General features: G+C 38.1%; 1 protein-coding gene across 2 annotated transcripts in view; it reads right to left on the bottom strand.

Annotated features, from left to right (window-relative positions):
* The window catches only part of LOC127423589 (protein kinase C epsilon type-like), an 88,864-nt gene that overhangs the window by 54,530 nt on the left and 13,744 nt on the right, over positions 1 to 20,590 (bottom strand). For both annotated transcript variants that reach the window (XM_051668034.1, XM_051668035.1), the window contains exon 2: positions 9,190 to 9,253. In XM_051668034.1, the coding sequence (XP_051523994.1) occupies positions 9,190 to 9,253 (64 nt within the window). The remainder of the gene's footprint in view (positions 1 to 9,189; positions 9,254 to 20,590) is intronic.

Genomic DNA, 20,590 nt, shown 5'->3' with positions numbered 1-20,590 from the left:
TTGAACTTATAAAAAGACAAAAGAACCTGACTGTTCCTTAAATGTTGACCAGTTTGGAAATGACATCTAAAATGCAAATAAAATCAATCTAATCTCAGATCATCATTTAAAAATCTTAGAGTTTTAAATCAAAATCTTTCACTTCTCATTTCCATCATAAGCAAAAATAACCTTTTTGGATTGTTCTCCAACATGCTTAGTGAGATGGTAATATCAGTAGTATTGAAGACAGATATTCTTTATCTTTTATAAGAATTACAAACATAGACAGAAACCATTCTGATGGTTGATGTGAACATTAACTGAAGCTCCTGACCCGTATCTGCATGATTTTATGCACTGCACTGCTGCCACACAATTGGCTGATTAGATAATTGCATGGATGATTGTTGGTTCCAGATGGACTGATTTGAGTATTTCTGTAACTGCTGATCTCCTGGGATTTTCACACACAACAGTTTCTAGAATTTACTCAGAATGGTGCCAAAAACCAAAAACATCCAGTAGGCAGCAGTTCTGTGGATGGAAATGCCTTGTTGATGAGAGAGGTCCACAGAGAATGGCCAAACTGGTTCGAACTAACAAAGTCTATGGTAACTCAGATAACCACTCTGTAAAACTGTGGTGAGAAGAATATCATCTCAGAATGCTATTGTGAGATCCGGATTGGTGCTGTTTTGATGTGTTTCGAGGGGGACTGATCGGTGTGTGTATGTATATATATATATATATATATATATATATACAGTGGTGTGAAAAAATGTTTGCCCCCTTCCTGATTTCTTATTTTTTTGCATGTTTGTCACTTAAATGTTTCAGATCATCAAACAAGTTTAAATATTAGTCAAAGATAACACAAGTAAACACAAAATGCAGTTTTTAAATGAAGGTTGTTATTATTAAGGGAAAACAAAATCCAAACCTACATGGCCCTGTGTGAAAAAGTGTTTGCCCCACCTGTTAAAACATAACTTAACTGTGGTTTATCACACCTGAGTTCAATTTCTCTAGCCACACCCAGGCCTGATTACTGCCACACCTGTTCTCAATCAAGAAATCACTTAAATAGGACCTGCCTGACAAAGTGAAGTAGACCAAAAGATCTTCAAAAGCTAGACATCATGCCGAGATCCAAAGAAATTCAGGAACAAATGAGAAAGAAAGTAATTGAGATCTATCAGTCTGGAAAAGGTTATAAAGCCATTTCTAAAGCTTTGGGACTCCAGAGAACCACAGTGATAGCCATTATCCACAAATGGCGAAAACATGGAACAGTGGTGAACCTTCCCAGGAGTGCCCGGCCGACCAAAATTACCCCAAGAGCGCAGCGACGACTCATCCAAGAGGTCACAAAAGACCCCACAACAACATCCAAAGAACTGCAGGCCTCACTTGCCTCAGTTAAGGTCAGTGTTCATGACTCCACCATAAGAAAGAGACTGGGCAAAAATGGCCTGCATGGCAGAGTTCCAAGACGAAAACCACTGCTGAGCAAAAAGAACATTAAGGCTTGTCTCATTTTTGCCAGAAAACATCTTGATGATCCCCAAGACTTTTGGGAAAATACTCTGTGTACTGACGAGACAAATGTTGAACTTTTTGGAAGGTGTGAGTCCCATTACATCTGGTGTAAAAGTGACACCGCATTTCAGAAAAAGAACATCATACCAACAGTAAAATATGGTGGTGGTAGTGTGATGGTCTGGGGCTGTTGCTGTTGCTGCTTCAGGACCTGGAAGAATTGCTGTGATAAATGGAACCATGAATTCTGCTGTCTACCAAAAAATCCTGAAGGAGAATGTCCGGCCATCTGTTCGTGACCTCAAGCTGAAGCGAACTTGGGTTCTGCAGCAGGACAATGATCCAAAACACACCAGCAAGTCCACCTCTGAATGGCTGAAGAAAAACAAAATGAAGACTTTGGAGTGGCCTAGTCAAAGTCCTGAACTGAATCCTATTGAGATGCTGTGGCATGACCTTAAAAAGGCAGTTCATGCTTGAAAACCCTCCAGTGTGGCTGAATTACAACAATTCTGCAAAGATGAGTGGGCCAAAATTCCTCCACAGCACTGTAAAAGACTCATTGCAAGTTATCACAAACGCTTGATTGCAGTTGTTGCTGCTAAGGGTGGCCCAACCAGTTATTAGGTTTAGGGGGCAATCACTTTTTCACACAGGGCCATGTAGGTTTGGATTTTGTTTACCCTTAATAATAACAACCTTCATTTAAAAACTGCATTTTGTGTTTACTTGTGTTATCTCTGACTAATATTTAAACTTGTTTGATGATCTGAAACATTTAAGTGACAAACATGCAAAAAAATAAGAAATCAGGAAGGGGGCAAACAGTTTTTCACACCACTGTATATATTAGAGTTGTAAATCGGACGTTTCATCATGATACGACCTTATATTGATTCTCTTGGCCTGCGATCCGATATTTGCTGATACGTCAAAGTCTGCCATGATATGATTTCGATTTGATTCGATTCAGGGCCCTGTGATCAATATTCCGATATTACTTTGACTTAAAAAAGCACTCAAACATTTTGAGTATAGCATTCACAAGAAGCATCTGCTGACGTGGACCATGTTTTGCAAAAAAGAGATTTCCAAAGACCTACGATCATGAATTGTTGCTTGCATAAAGCTGGGAAAGGTTACAAAATTATATAGAAGAGCTTAGATATTCATCTGTCCACAGTTAAGACAAATTTTCTATAAACTGAGACGATTTAATACTGTGGCTACTCTCCCTAGAAGTGGCTGTCCAGATAAGATGACTCAAAGGGCACACCGCAGAATGGTCAATGAGGTAAAAAGAACTCTAGAGTGACAGCTAAAGACTTGAATGAATCAATGAAACTTGTTAAAATCTCTGTTCATGAGTCTACTATATGGAAAACATTAAACAGGCATGGTGTCCATGGCAGGACACCATGAAGGAAGCCACTGCTTTCCAACAAAAACATTGCTGCATGCCTGAAGTTTGCCAAAGACCACCTTGACACTTCACAACACTACTCGGATAATGTTTTGTGGTCTGATGAAATTATTGTTTAATTGTTTGGTAGGAACACGCAGCACTTCATACGGCGTAAAAGGGGCATTGCATACCAACATGAAAACATTATCCCAACACCAGCTATAGCTCTTAAGAAGTTGGGCCATACAGTAGGACAATGACCCTAAACATTGAAGTAATTCAACTACAGAATGGCTTCACAAAAATAAAATCCATCTTTTGGAGTGGCCCAGTCAGAGCCCAGACCTTAACCCAATAGAGATGCTGTGGAATGACCTCAAGAGAGCTGGTCACACCAGACATCCTAAGAATATGGCTGAGCTGAAACAGTTCTGTTAGGAAAATGGGTCCAAAATTCTTTCTGAACGTTGTGCAGGTTTAACCCGCATCTACCGGAAAAGCTTGGTTGAGGTTTTTGCTGCCAAAGGAGGATCGGCCAGTAATTAAATCCAAGGGTTCACTTACTTTTTCCACAACACTGTGAATTTTTAATGGGATGTGTTCAATAAAGACATGAAAGATTATAATTGTTTGTGTGTTGTTAGCTTAAACACATTGTGTTTGTCTATACTTGTGACTTTGACCAATTTATGTAGAAACATTATTTTTTATTTATTTTTGTATTTGTAAAAAAACAAAAACAAAACAAAAAAAAAGTTCTTATGAAAAGTGCAAACTAATATTTCCTTAATTTTAACACTAAATTTATTTTAGAGAAGTCTGGGTGGGGGAAAAGCCCAAAATAGAGAAATTCTGGAAAATGTAACCTTTCAACACTTTTAAAAAATTAGAAAAAGTCTTTAAAAAGACAATAATTTTTATTATATAATTGTAAAAATATTATTATTATTATTATTATTACATTTAATATAATCTATCCTTTATAAGTAGCTTTTTCCTTAAATATTTTTTTCTTTAAAATCATTCTAGACTTATAGAAAAGTTCCCCTAATTGGAGAATCACCAAAATATATTCTGTTTATCTAAATAAAGCATCTGTTACCAGCATAGCTCAGGTGAGAAGCCTCTGATATCATCTGTCTGTAAACTTCAATAAAAATTGGTGCTCTGAATTGGGCTTGATTCACACAAGAGCCTAGTAGGAGGTGGGGTCAGGCAGGTGGGGACGTGGGTAATTGTAAATAAAGCAGGAACACTGCAGTGCCGGAGCTATTCTGGTCTGTGAAGCTTGAGGTGCCACTGAAAATAGCTCAACTGCCCTTCATATCTAAACAGAGTCTTTTGTCTGTCTGTGTGTGTGTGTGTGTGTGTGTGTGAGAGAGAGAGAGAGAGGGAGAGAGAGAGATTGATTGGATCTGTTTATGGAAACAAGAAAACACTCTACTACCACTTGGTACTAAAATAACTCTCACACCCTATTGGTTGTCTGGTAGCCATGGCAGCAAAGATTAAAGGTCATGACCTAAAAGGGTAATCCATGACCTGGCACTGTCTGGTGCAGTAAGTGCTTTTTTGATGCTTGATGATGCATGCTGGGAATCTGGTGTTCCTGCTTGAGTGCACATCTATTGATATTTTGAATTTGTATAATAATATATTGCGCTGGCCTGATCTCTGGTATTGTTGGACTTCTCATGCCCATGTCAAATGACCCCATCCAGGCAGGTCAGAGCAGGCAGAGTGCTTTGGATCAATGGAAAAGATCAGCCAGTGATCAATAGGTGTGTGGATATAAAATCATAGCCTGCTGTATATAAACTCAGTGAAAGCAGGGGGACGGAGGGATGCTGAGCTCTTATTTATGCCCAGTGCAAAGTCGCACATTAGCAGTAACTGACTGTTTGCACAGAGACATTAGAATTAAGTGGTCTCCAGCCAAGCTCATCCTCAGTGTACTGACACCTCTAAACAGAGGCCTGTGATTAACGCAACATTCAGACAACACAACAATTATTTATACACATCAAGCATGTATATGTTTTGTTGTCTGTGTGTGTGCCTTTGTGTGGGCACTGTGTAGTTGTTTGATTTCTCTTAAATTTGTGTGTTAACTTAAAAATTTGTAGACCTATTATCAAAGCTCATTGGTTACTTAGCATAATGTGTTTAAATAGGGCTGGGAACTGAGAACCAATTCTTATTTAGAACCGGTTCCATTTAAAAAATAAATAAATACCAGAACCAAATGCTTTTCATATTTATTATGATTTTTAACGGTTATCAAACATGCACTCTGAGCAGCGACAAAATACAGCCTGACCATTGTAGACCGATTACCAAATGAATGACTTGTGTGAGCAGGTTCTTTTAAATCTACAGCGCACAACATATACTGCAACCAGTGTAGCCCGATTCCAGAACGAACGACTCTCATGAGCCCGTACTTTTGAATCAACAGGGCGACCAGAGTAGCTCAATTCCTGAACAAATGTCTCTGAGTCAGTTCTTTTGAATCTACACAGCAAAACATACTGCACTGCTTCACAAACAAATGTGAATTATGTGTTATTGGCTGGTTCTTTTTAATGAAAAAAAAAACAAAAACTTACTGAGCAGCATGCCAATGATATTGTCATGTCTGATTTGAAATGAACCAAATATTGTTAATGTGTGATGTTTCTAAAGCTTATGACACTAAAATCAGTGTAAATACAGACTGGTTGTTCATATAACAATGTGTAGTTAAAGTTGTAATTAGTGGTATTTTATGGAAACTGATGGATTAATAAAATATCTAGTGCAAACACATTTGGTAAGAATTTGTTCTGTTAAAATTGGAAATAACCTTAATATTTGGTAACAGGTTGCTGAGGGAAGTAAATCCTATATGAATTGCATCTACTATTTTCAAACATTTCTTCCTCAAAAGTACTGAAATATTTGGCAATAAAATTGTTAATGAACTAGAACTGTAAAAAGGAATCAGAACTGGAATCTTAAAATTCCTTACAATTCCCATTCCTAGTACTGAAGCACAAAATATATGTTATGCAAAAAGTGTCACTACATTTACATGGACACCAGAAAGCGGCTTATTATGAAAAAGCGGCGTATTGCGAGCAAGAGGCTTTCTTCACAGCAACATAATTTCCCTGCGACGCTTGTGTAAATAACAAACATGGCATCCGAGGAAGACTTTGCCATTTTATTCTCTGTTGCTTCTCTTTATTTCCAGATATTCCAGAGTTACAGCTGTTTTTGTTTCCTTAACTTTCTATTGTAACCTGCGGAATTGTGCTGCAATAGTGAGGTTTTTCTCTCACGTAAAACTCCCCCAATGTACGAGAGCATATACGCGAACATGAGGGACTGTCGATATTTTACACTGGTGTGTATAATTGGGTACAGTTTATAGTGTATGTGCTTTTCCCACTGTACTCCCAGAAATGTTGAATTCTTTCCACTGTGTTAACTTGTTGGGCTCCATCTATGACATTTGTTTTTCGGTCTGTTCAAGCACATGGGCACTCTTCAAACACTCATCTGAACGGCGCTTATGCATTTACATGGCCACATTAAGCCATGCCACTTTCTGCAAAAACCCTGGAATAAACCATTATCTCAAGTGCATGTAAACGTGGTGAAAGATTCATGATTTAAAAGCAATAGTTCACCCAAATACAAAAATTTGGTTATCTTTTGCACACCCTCATGTCGTTCCAAACCAGTGAGACTTTCTTTCTTTTGTGGAACATAGAGTAAAACAAGAAATTAAAAAAATAAACACGTGAACTAATGATGTTTGGGGTTTTTGTTGTGAAACCTGGCAAGGTGTTGTGAAACCAGCACTAATGAGCATAAACCAGCCTGGACCACCACTTAAATATATGCTATTCTGTGCTGGTCTTGATGTGGAGTGGATCTTGGAGTGATGAATTCTACATTTTCAATTTTGTGAGAACTATCCCTTTTAAACCTAGAAATGGCCACTCCATTGTCTGATTTTTTATTGAATTGTTATTCAGTGAAGATTATCTGTCATTAGGGCTGCATAATCGATTAATCTAACAATTATTAGAACGATTATTCGACTATTCAGCGATTATTGCACCGATTAATCATATGCTCTTAACCGATTATTCAGCTTGTGCCCTGACATAAAAGGTTATATTAAATGTGCTTACTAACAATAAAGAGGAAAAAATCATCTTTTAAATATACCTCTAAATGACATTCACTGAATTAAAGAGAAAAATACTTTTTAAGTTTAATTCAGTAAAGAAAGTCACTGCAAAAAAAAAAAAAAAAAATCCTATTGTTATCAAATGTTTTTGTCTTGTTTTCCATTTAAAATTGTCTAAAAATCCTTAAAATAAGATACATTTACTTGAGAAGCAACATATAAGATATTTAGACAGAGAATGTATCTTGAATATAAGTGTATTTTGTAGATAAGTGAATTTTTCAATTGGTAATACTTCTGCGAGTGCAGTAAAGCAAAATATCCTTATATTCAAGATATATTCTCTACAAACAAGTCTATATATCTTATATGCTGCTTCTCAGGTGAATGCATCTTTTTTTAAAGGATTTTTAGATATTTTAAAATATTTGTATTTTTAATATTATATTCAACATTCTCAGATTCAAATTTAATATTCTGCAGTATAGCATTGTTTTAAAGGAGTTTTAGATATTTATATTTGAAAACAAACCAAAACAAAAACGAATCAAAAATGTATTTTGTTGTAGTGTATAATAGGGTGAAGACTACCTCTCTCACCTTTCTGTTCACTTCAATCCATCTTTATCTCACAAAAAACAAACTCTCTTATTAATAAAGCTGTGCATTGCCAATTTTCTTCATGATAAGAAATGCACAGTGACATACACTATGATTCAATAAGTCACGAGCCATCACGTTATATTCTAGCTGCATTAAGCGTGCTCGATCGAGGGATGAGCATCCCCGCGACAGAGTGTGCATCAGCAGGATGCAGTTTCAGTCTCTCCCCCTTAGATCAGGACATTCACGCAACTCATAGAAGAGGCGCTGACTGCACAGAGAAATACCAGTTTCGGAGTTTGTAGTTATTTACATGATCTGCTTCTGTATAATTTGAACTTTAATAAAGCTATAACGCATTAAATATAACTGCATTAAAGATGAAATGCCGGGGTGTTTCCTTTAAAGAACTCCAGCTCCACTTATTCCACAAAGAGAGTGCCTCTGTATTTACTTATTTTGTATTTCTGCATTATAATTCCCTCATACTTTGCGATCTTCCTCACCTTAAGCTGTTTGGAAAGTTTAGAGTGCATCTGGACTGTGAGCTGTGTAATTCTTCCTCTTCTTAGTCGGACGCGAACAGCAGTGCTGCTCTCGTGCATCATCATCAGAGTTTAATGTGATCTCATTTTACGTTAAATGAGATCAAACGACTATTTGACAATGAACATTTTTGTAGACAGTTTTTTAATGTCGCCGTTGACGATAATGTAAACTAATCGTTTCAGCCCTATCTGTCATGATCATCTCAATCAGTGAAGCCAGTCAGGTACTGTATAACTTTAGACAGTAGAATTAAACATAACTATTTCTGAATCATTGTCCAACATTTCTTCTTAGATTCCACATTCATTGGTTTAGCTCGACTGCAGAAGGTAATTCCCTGCATCAGCCTCAGGTCTCGACAGTGAGTGGGCAATCTGAACATATGCTCAGCACACACCCAGGAAAGAACAGCTTCAGCCCCCGCACACACGAGCGTTAAAGAGTGGGATTTCCCTAATGGACTCTGCTGCTTTCTCTGCGACACACACACAAACACTTCCTCTCACACAAAAGTATACTGGTGCAGGAAATGGTCCAAGGGCCTTTCTCTATATCCACTAGTGATACAACACAAAACCAAAAGGATTTGCTCTAGCATCAAACATTTGCTCACAACTAAGTGCATTTATACTATATGGCCAAAAGTATGTGGACACCTCTTTCAAATGAACGGGTTTGGCTATTCCAATAATTCCAGTGAAGACAAATCTTCATGCTTCAGCATACAATGACACACTGATGTTCCTGTTTCTGAATGGAACATCTTCCAAAAAAGCTGTTACAGCAGCAAAGGGAGGGTTTAATGCCCATGATTTTTTAATTAAATGTTTAACAAGCACATACGGGAGTGGTGTTGGTCACATTGTGTATGTGCATTATGTCATCTTGTTTCTCTTGTGTTTATCTGCTGTGGACTCAAGAGTCTCACCCTCACTTGAGGATCCTGAAAGGTCAATGATGACGTACACTTTGCCCTCCGGTTCCAGGTCGATCTGTACAGAGAAAACAAAGAAACTAATCAGAGAAAAGCATTTCAGCACAAAAGGGAGACAAAGAACAAACTTATCCAATAGCAAAAAAAACATTATTCAGTGACATTCCCATCTGAATATGCCTACTTAGTATGCCAAAGCAGTATGTCAATTGAGTAGCATGTTTAAATCCTCGTATTCAAAAATCAGTAGGTGAGAAATACCCGGATGACCTACTACATCCGCCTTCTACTTTAATATAGTATAACGCTATATAAGCTCAGGAGACATCACTTTCATAAAATGTAATAATAAAATAAAATTAAAAAAAACTCTGGTGGCTCTTTTCAACTGGAAATGCTATATATACAGTATCAAGAAAGTTGTTTCTTGTGCTCAAATTGTACTTGTTTAACAAAATCACGAATTAGGGATGTAGGCATTAACCGGCATTAAGAGTTTGTTCGACTAATCCTATTGGTTAAAAATTAACCAAGAGTTTAATTAAAGAAACAACAGAGAGGTAATTTGATGGGTCTATCCAAGGCGCTCTAAAATAATTATCTCATAGGGCAAGTTATATCAACACAACACGTAAACCACTTTCATCCTCTCAGTCTGAAACACAAGGAAATATGATGCGTGCACTGTGGGACAATTTCGTCCGTGAAGACGATATATTCCGATGCAAATAGGACTTCAAAGTTTAGAAGTAGCATGAGTACAATGTGGTACCATATTAAACAAACATCTGCAAGCCTTGATATCAAAGAGCATATGTTTACAGCCCCACATTTCACTTATGTTGCACGGAAAACGGGAGTGTGATGTGTGGCGGGATATCAGTGCTTTTGGAGTGCGTTTCAGTTGCCGGGCCTCCTGTCAACCAGTTGCGTACCATAATGACCCCTGCCCATGTATATATACAGTATATGTTGATTTTTCTAAACAAAAATGATTAGGATTTCCCCGCAGCACAATTTGTTTAAAAGGCTGGCTGTTTTTATTCTTCCATTTTTAATCCATCACCTTGTAGGTTTATTTCGCCTTCAAGCGATCCATTCCAAATTGGGTTTTTTTTACTAAATATAAGAAGGAAATATTCGGTTGTTCATTCAAATGTTGATGAAATAACTACTGGTAAATATGCACATCTGTCATCTGAGCCTGTTTTGTTTTAGCCAGTATAGAGCTTTGTCATGCCTGTTTGGTCACTTGTTTGATTCATGGCTTATAGGTTAATTAATTCATTAATTATGAACCGGTTAATACTGGCAGGTAGTCAGTTAAAATAATTTGCCAAAGTTTTCATCCCTACCAGGAACAGATCATTTTTGGGTTTGTTGTTACTATGTCATACACTCACTGAGCACTTTATAAGGAACACTATGGTCCTAATAAAGTGCCCGATGTGGTCTTCTGCTGTTGTAGCCCATCCGCCTCAAGGTTTGACATGTTGTGCATTCTGAGATGCTATTCTGCTCACTACAACTGAGTGGTTATCTGAGTTACTGTAGCCTTTCTGTCAGCTCGAACCAGTCTGGCAATTCTCCATTGACCTCTCTCATCAACATTTGTTCACCATTCTGATGGTTGATATGAACAATAATTTAAGCTCCTGACCCATATCTGAATGATTTTATGCATTGCACTGCTGCCACACGATTGGCTGATTAGATAATCGCATGAATAAGAAGGTGTACAGGTGTTCCTAATAAAGTGCTCAGTGAGTGTATATTTGGGACAATGTCCATGTTCCCGGAAGAATTATGTCTGAAAATGTATTCATAATACTCACCTGCATACCTAAAAAATGCACTTTATTAATGGTCGAGAAATACATTCTTCATCAAATGCACTACATACTCGAATTTGGAATTTATGAAGGAACTTCATAAACATCTTATTCACCTCACCTTTCTATTGTCAGCTGATTCCAAAGTTCAGGACATTAGTAATAGATTCCTTCTGTGAACATGCTCACTAAATTCCTGCTCTCTGCCTCTTTTTTTTTTTTTTTTGTCTAGAGGGTGGAGGGTGGCAGAGAGTTCACAGGTAAACTGATTCGGTTTTATAATTCCTTTTCAAATAATTTGTTCCTGCTACTGCAGCACATCCCAGAGTGACCCACACAGACCCCACGCGGGTTCTGCGCCTAGCTGAGATTCAACACCCACTCTCCATCATCTCTGTGTGGGATAGAGAAGCTGCTGAGAGAGGCATCAGATCCACAATGTCAGGAAACCACTGCTTAATCTTATTATACACAGAGAGAGGGAAAATCATGGAACCCGCAGTGCATATGTGGAGGTGGATGGTGTCGGAGAGAGATACTGAGCTGCATTCATAAAGCTTCTTGAAATAGGAGGCCTGTTTTATTTTCCCTACGCAGTGATCTAGATCAGCAGGGACACGGTGGACCTGATGCCAGATCAGCACTCCCACTCTTGGGCTCTTACTGAATAAAGGAATTAGGACATGAGGAACAGCACAAGCTCATCTGAAGGACTCAGCTGCAGAGGAGATTTTGTTGGCCTGTATTTAAGTCACAGTTCATACTGTGGTGGTTGTGATTCTGTCATTTAGCCCTGAGTTTAACCTGCTTTCTCAGTTCCTTCCATTCCTAAGGAAATCATCAAATTTTGATGCACTTATCAAAACTGAACCTGTCAAACTCTTATAAAACTGCCCCATTTTATTTGTCCACATAAACAAAGTTTAATCAAAATGTCTTTACCTATCATCTGCACTCATCTCTTGAAATTATAATATTACTTTCTCAGAGCTTCAAATGATGCTTTAAAGGAATGCTCTCCCCAAAATTACAATTCTCTCATCATTTACTCACCCCCATGTTGTTCAAAATCCCTATGAATTTTTTCTGTGTAACAAAAACACTAAAGTTTATCAATGTCTACATTGAAAGTGGATGGGGACCAGTGTCTGTCAAAAAAAAAAAGGACAAAAAAAGAAAATACAAGCATCATAAAAGTAGTCCATACAACTAATGTACTATATTCCAAGTCCTCTGAAGCCATTTGATAACACTGTGAGGAACAGACTGAAATTTAAGTTGTTATACACTGAAAATCTTGCTTGACTGCCGTGGTCACAATTAACTTTCATTGTATTTTTCTCATTGGAAAAGAGCAGCCTGGACATTCGCTATAAAAACTCTTTTTGTGTTCCACTGTAGAAAGAAAGTTAAAAAAAAATGTAAGGGAGTAAATTACATTTTTGGGTGAACTTTTCCTTTAAATGACAGTATAAAAGTCTCTCTCAGAGTATGTGAGCACTTGGTGATGTCATTTGAAATGCTAACTGGGTGATGACAAGTCTGTTATTCTGCCACGTGGCCCCTCCCCCACCCCCCTCTCTTCCTGTGATGTCATAAGATTCCATTCAGCAGCCTCCTTGAGTGTGTTTGTCTCGGAGGTGAAAAGGCCACTAAATTTAGCAGAGGAAGGAAAGGCCACTGCATGTGTGTGAACGTACGAGGATTGAGCGGTGTGTGTTCTATTCTCCCTGATGACACTCTCCAGGAAACCAGTATCATGCTTTGCTAAACAATGCTGGCAAAGCAGTACCAGTGCTTTTGTGAATTTGTGAGTGTGTCCAACCATTGACTTAAGAGATATTCCAAAGCTGCTGTCATAATGCAGGCTCCAAGACAGGCTGCAGATAGTGGTTTAGAGCACATACACACACACACATACACACTCTGGTACCATACCTCATCTACGGCCCCGCTCTACTTCAGACAGTCAAGCCCACAATCCTACCACTCACTAAAAAACACTACATATAGACAAATATAATCAAAGAGGCATAAGATGCACTCAGCCCTTGCAGTCATTTGTGAATCTACACTTTGGTGGCATAATGCTTCATATACTGTTAGGACCAGCATGGTCCAGGCTTGCTTGTGCCAGTTAGTGCTAGTTTGATGCAGATCTAGCTGGTGGACCAGCATAACCACAGTGTTTACCAGCAAAACTGAAGCTAGTCATCCAGCATGGCATTTCAGATGAAGCCAAGAAAGTCTTACTGGTTAACCTAGCTAAAAAACCTGGTCGGTAAAATATGCTGGGGATCAGCATCCAAAACACAACATATGATGGTCCCCAGCAGGATAGTGGTTTACTGTGAAATCTGCATTGCAGTCGCAAACAGGGTGCTAATGTCCTTCTAAATCAAGAAATTACAAATGGGACACATTACAGGTGCATCTCAATAAATTAGAATGTCGTGGAAAAGTTCATTTATTTCAGTAATTCAACTCAAATTGTGAAACTCGTGTATTAAATAAATTCAATGCACACAAACTGAAGTAGTTTAAGTCTTTGGTTCTTTTAATTGTGATGATTTTGGCTCACATTTAACAAAAACCCACCAATTCACTATCTCAAAAAATTAGAATACATCATAAGACCAATAAAAAAAACATTTTTAGTGAATTGTTGGCCTTCTGGAAAGTATGTTCATTTACTGTATATGTACTCAATACTTGGTAGGGGCTCCTTTTTGCTTTAATTACTGCCTCAATTCAGCGTGGCATGGAGGTGATCAGTTTGTGGCACTGCTGAGGTGGTATGGAAGCCCAGGTTTCTTTGACAGTGGCCTTCAGCTCATCTGCATTTTTTGGTCTCTTGTTTCTCATTTTCCTCTTGACAATACCCCATAGATTCTCTATGGGGTTCAGGTCTGGTGAGTTTGCTGGCCAGTCAAGCACATCAACACCATGGTCATTTAACCAACTTTTGGTGCTTTTGGCAGTGTGGGCAGGTGCCAAATCCTGCTGGAAAATGAAATCAGCATCTTTAAAAAGCTGGTCAGCAGAAGGAAGCATGAAGTGCTCCAAAATTTCTTGGTAAATGGGTGCAGTGACTTTGGTTTTCAAAAAACACAATGGACCAACACCAGCAGATGACATTGTACCTCAAATCATCACAGACTGTGGAAACTTAACACTGGACTTCAAGCAACTTGGGCTATGAGCTTCTCCACCCTTCCTCCAGACTCTAGGACCTTGGTTTCCAAATGAAATACAAAACTTGCTCTCATCTGAAAAGAGGACTTTGGACCACTGGGCAACAGTCCAGTTCTTCTTCTCCTTAGCCCAGGTAAGATGCCTCTGACGTTGTCTGTGGTTCAGGAGTGGCTTAACAAGAGGAATACGACAACTGTAGTGTCTGTGTGTGGTGGCTCTTGATGCCTTGACCCCAGCCTCAGTCCATTCCTTGTGAAGTTCACCCAAATTCTTGAATCGATTTTGCTGGACAATCGTAAGGCTGCGGTTCTCTCGGTTGGTTGTGCATCTTTTTCTTCCACACTTTTTCCTTCCACTCAACTTTCTGTTAACATGCTTGGATACAGCACTCTGTGAACAGCCAGCTTCTTTGGCAATGAATGTTTGTGGCTCACCCTCCTTGTGAAGGGTGTCAATGATTGTCTTCTGGACAACTGTCAGATCAGCAGTCTTCCCCATGATTGTGTAGCCTAGTGAACCAAACTGAGAGACCATTTTGAAGGCTCAGGAAACCTTTGCAGGTGTTTTGAGTTGATTAGCTGATTGGCATGTCACCATATTCTAATTTTTTGAGATAGTGAATTGGTGGGTTTTTGTTAAATGTGAGCCAAAATCATCACAATTAAAAGAACCAAAGACTTAAACTACTTCAGTCTGTGTGCATTGAATTTATTTAATACACGAGTTTCACAATTTGAGTTGAATTACTGAAATAAATGAACTTTTCCACGACATTCTAATTTATTGAGATGCACCTGTATATCAGAGGTGACCAATTAGCGGACCGCAGTCCAGATCTTACTGGACAAAGCAGTCTTTCAGAGACCACTTTGCCTATTTAGGATTTAATATTTCTTACTTATACAAGGTTTGAATCGACTGTTTAATTTAGTAGTCATACAACATATTGACTCTTAATTATGTTAAGATTAAGGTATACATTATTGTCCTTTTAGGGACATTTTCCTTGGACTCCACAAAGCTGAAACACACAGCACACTACAATAAGACAATGCATAATACATACATAAAAACCTTTAATTTATATGAAATAAAACAATAGGTAAAAGAAATAAAACATGAGGAAATTAAACTGAATAGATGTTTTTAGATTTTATTTATGAAAACTCTAAAAGAGACTTGACCTCTTGGAACCTTAAGTGGATAGTTCACCTAAAAACAAACATTCTGTCATTATTTACTCAACTTCATGTTGTTTCAAATACCAGACACCAGTCTCAGACACCATTCACTTTCATTGCATCTTTTTCCATGCTATAAAAATAATAGTGGCTGAGGCTGTCAGTGCCTATATTCTGCCGAACATATCTTTTTGTGTTACAAAGAAGAAATAGAAATATTGATTCTGAACAACATGGGTGAAAATAAAATTATTTCATAATTATGCCTTTTATTGAATACCTGTCCTACCACAAGTGCACTGCAAGTGCACATCAAGTGTGCCATTTGGGATAGGGCCAAACACTACAAGAGAAGAACTCATGTGAAATTTGGTCTCCCATTACTGAAAGAAACAGCCTGTGGCATGATACCAGTCTCTCTTATGTAGCTCAAAAAATGCTGCTATTAAGTCTCTCTCTCTCTCTGGGCCAAATGTTGTCTGGAAATGTGTAATAACTAGGTCTGCTGATTTTACGTGTTTATTCAGTGTGATAAATTATATAAAAAATAACACACTTAAAAAAATTTGCCCCCTGACCGTAATAAGGAATATATCGACCAACAATGGAGCAATCAAACTTGAAGTATCACCTTCATGCTTTCGGCAGGGGGCAGTTAGCGCAAATTGCGTTAAAAAAAAGCTGGACGGAGTGCATCTCCGAATGTAGGGGTTTAGAGACGTGTTTTCCTAAGTTTCAAACTACATTTAACTAAACACTGTGTTTATGATGCAACGCAACCAAAGTGAGACACTCCAAAAGCGTCCATTTGACGCATGTGTACATAGATGCGTCCATAGAAAATTCTTATAATAAGTCTATCTTGGACAGATGGACGAATTTAAATGCAAAATTGATTGCTCTGGATTGTAGGCCAATGATAAACAATATATTGTCATCTAAAGCCACGTATTACATTGCCTAGTCAATGCTGTACTTGTCTTGCCACAATAAGGTAATGTATTTTAATTATCTGAATTATTATTTTTATTTTATATATTATAATTATTATAATATATAATAATGATTATTATTTAACATGATTATATAAACATGATTATTTATAATTATTTAATAATTATATATCAAATTATTTTTTATTTGGGGGCCTTTCTCTGCAAATATTGACACATGCGATTAATCGTGATTAATTCTATTAATTAATTGGCATATCATGTAATTAATTTGATTACAAAATGTTATCGATTGACAGCCCTAGCATTAACTGTATATGAAATATAATATAAAAATACATTACATTAAAACCTTTTGCTAACTGACAGCAGGAAAACTCATGTACTGTAAATAATCTGTCTGTTGTCATAAGGTTGTCAAATGCCCACATGTGAACCACGCATTAAGTTTAGACAGACATTACAGAAATGTAAAAACATAGCTTCTCTCTCCCTCTCTCCTCTCAGCTCAGTTGTCCTGAAATTACCACGAATGAAAACAAGAAGATGATACAGCTGAAAGGAACCAGTGATGCACACAGCATGGGAATCCATACACTACAGACAGATGTACAGCAGCCTGTCAATCAGTGCTGATTTGTCCCTTTTAAATAATGCACAGCACAGCTGCAAAGCATTAGATCACATTACTTGCAAAGAATTTCATCCTGTCTTTATGTCTTTCTGTGCTGTCTCTCTCTTCCAACTTATGTTGCATTTCTCTCTTTCTCTCTGTCTTTCTCAACACACACAGACAGTAAGCACTCAAGCCAGCAGAAGTCACCAACATATAAAGCAGCTCAATACACATAATCAGTAAAATGGTGGATGCTTCTGAGGGTCAAACTAAAGGCATGGATATTATGAGGTGAGACTGGTGGGAGAATAAAAGAGAAAAAAAAGAAGAAGAGGGAAACAGAGAGAGAGAAGAGGAGGATAAAACCCAGAGATAAGCCATGGGACATAATCAGCTCCTCTTATGCAACACCCTGCAGCTCAACCTTGTCCACACCCACAGCTCAAGTGGCCTGTGGTCTCATTGTCCCTCCCCGAAAGAGAAAACGGAAGAAAAGTCCTGAAGAAAAAAAAGGAGATCTCAATAACATCTCAACTGTTTCTCCCAAGCAGACATGAGATGACATGGAGAACAAACAGAGACTTTTGCTTAAAGGGGATGTCTGAAATTTTTGCACCACTAGCGTCACCCAATGGATTTACAAAAATAATGATTGTTTATACACGGCAAAAAATAATTTTCTTACTCAGTATAATTTCTTTTTTCTTACGTGAACTTCACAAAATTTTGCTTCTCTGAACATTCCTCTGAAAACAAAATACAATATCTTATGTGATTTTGCTTGTCCAGTAAATATATATTGAATGTTTAAGGATGTTTAGATATTTTTACTGGAATATAATTTAAAAAAGAAATACTGATTAATACTTATAGTGTATAAACATCAGTCACTTTTATGCATTAATAGCTGTTCCTCCCTTTTCTCTCCTTGATTAACAAGGTAGACACACATGCCAATGTCAAAGTGAGCGAACAACATGCCCCTCTCATTCAGTCAGTCAGTACATGTACCAGGTCATTCAGCTTGTTTACAAATGAGAAGTTTCACAAGTGTCGCTTCTTGTGAGCCCTTCACACTTCATTTCTGTCAGATGAAGAATCACTGTGTGCACGTGCTGCTGTATTCCAGCACGCGATTGGCCGTAGCTGTAATCAATCAAGTTACCTCCCCTCCAGAGATGGGGGGGAGTTGGTCAGACTGGTGGCGGCCCGGAGGAGTGTGATGAGGAGGAGTGCGTGGCCAGGCCGTGATGATGCACGGCCAGCGCTGAATCAGCTGATCAGCGAGAGAGCGAGATACAGGGGAGCCGGAGGCGCCAGTTCGAGAGAGAGACGCACGCGGCCATGTTGCATGTGTGTCTGTGTTTTTTTATTTTTGTTTTATGTTGAGTTTCTTATTAAACTTTATGTTTACTGTTCAGCCGGTTCCTGCCTGCTCTTTGCCCATCCTTTAGCTGTTACAACAGTGTTTACACTTTTTGGGAAAATGAACCTATAATTTTTCAATTTGTCAGACATTGGGACATTTTAATGGTCAAATCCCGGTTATTACTGGCTAAATGAAACCCTGCAGTCAAAGTCTGCAGTCAAAAGTCAGAGATTTCAATATGTACATATTTTTCAAAAACCAAATGATCTGTGCAATGCTCTCCGCAATAATTACATAGCTCTATACTCTAACTGCATGTCAACAATTGTCTCAATTGTGTCTATTTGTATTTCTCCAAGTGGCATTTTAGGAGAATCCTCTGAAACAAAGTTGATACATAAATTATACAAGGCCCTGTTTCCAACTGGTATTACGATGCATCTCGAGTGATCCAATCACATGTGGTCAGGTGAGACACGTTGCGTCTCCTGTGACCACTTGTGTTCGGATTTGGAGGGGAGGGTCTTTGTTTCATGACGACAGACATCAATCACTATGTCAGTGTGTTACTGCATGATAATAATGTGCAACAAAGCAACAAAGCTCTCGTGATTGTGTATGTATCCACTTTTTAAAATTTTCCAATCGGATGGTTATTTCCTTTTAAAGCCCCTCTTAACCGGCAAACTTTAAACACTTGTTTTAGTGCAACGGTTTATTGACAGGTGGAGGGCAGTGCTCCACTATTGCCAGGATGCGTTCAGGATGGATTAGCGTTTACACCTCAAATGCAATGTGTTCACATACATTTTTGACCACATTTGTATGTGGTTTTTGTGATCCGATCACAAAATGGTTTAGACCCCGTTTAGACCTGTATTTAAGGCTGACCACATGTAATCGGATCACCGAAACGCATCTTAATACCATGTGGAAATGGGGCCTGAGAGCTCCATGAAGTCTCCTGAGCTACAAAAGAGCAACCTCTGTCAATAAAATTTACCTCTGGGTCAGCCTGCTCTCCCCAGCAGCCACACACATGCAAACTACAGCACCACACACACACACACACACACACACTAAGCATCTATTTGCACCAGGGACTAAAAATTAAATGTTTTTAATTTTGGTTCATTCTGCACTGTAAACACTAATGCTCAAAATAATTAATCGTTTTTAGTAGAGAAAAATCAAATCATACAAATTAGTTCAAATAAATTAACCTTGATGTGTATTTAGAACTTTCTCTTTCTTTTGAGTTCACGAAACTTACACCTTTTAAGTAACCTGAACCGTTTAATGTTTTGAGTTTAATGAACTTGTCTCTTTAAATTCACAGGAACTTAAACTGAACTGAAACTGGGAAGGGGATTTTTATTTCCCAGCATGCTTTACATGGCACTTGACAGGGAGAGCAAATGTTAAAATTAAGTGTTATATAGTGTGTCTTTGTGCAAGATGAATGTAAAGGGAGATACTTGTTAGTGTTTAATGTTTTGTTGTGTTGTTTAGAAGAGTTTCTGTCATGTTAAAGTTTTTGGGGCTTACCATTATGGTGAATAGTGGAGCTTGAAAAAAAATATTTGCGGTGTCTTGTTTAGTGGTGGTGGCGTAGTGGACTGAAGCACTGAACTGGTAAGCAAAAGATTGTTGGTTCAATTCCCACAGCCACCACCATTGTGTCCTTGAGCAAGGCACTTAACTCCAGGTTGCTCCAGGGGGATTGTCCCTGTAATAAGGGCACTGTAAGGCGCTTTGGATAAAAGCGTCTGCCAAATGCATAAAATGTAAATGTAAAAATGTTTAGAAGGCTGCGTGCTAGGTGAGACATGTCCTTTGAAGGCTCCAGCATACCGAGTGTCCTCCTTCAAACAAGCCTCGTTTAAACAAGATGGCCTTCGTAGGACAAACGGAACGTAACATGGTTGCTATGACAGCACGCCACTCTTTAACAAGCACGAGCGCTTTGAGTGAGAAGGGAACAAAGTCCCTCTGGAACGGAATGTATGAGGTACATTTTAGGAGAGTTATAATGATGCAAAATAGATTTTTCAGTTGTACTTTTAGTCTAATACTTTATTTTAATTATATATTAATATAATTATACATATTATATACTCTGCACCCATCTACAGAGGTACTTCAACTTGGGAATTAACATTCCTTGCGTTTGAACATCATATTTACGGGCATAATTTTTTTTTAGACATTTCCGTTGAAGCAAAGAATTGTGGGTTGTGAGTGCCCAT

Source organism: Myxocyprinus asiaticus, chromosome 32 (assembly GCF_019703515.2).
Source record: "Myxocyprinus asiaticus isolate MX2 ecotype Aquarium Trade chromosome 32, UBuf_Myxa_2, whole genome shotgun sequence".
Classification (NCBI taxonomy): domain Eukaryota; kingdom Metazoa; phylum Chordata; class Actinopteri; order Cypriniformes; family Catostomidae; genus Myxocyprinus; species Myxocyprinus asiaticus.
This window is presented reverse-complemented; position numbering and strand designations above follow the sequence as displayed.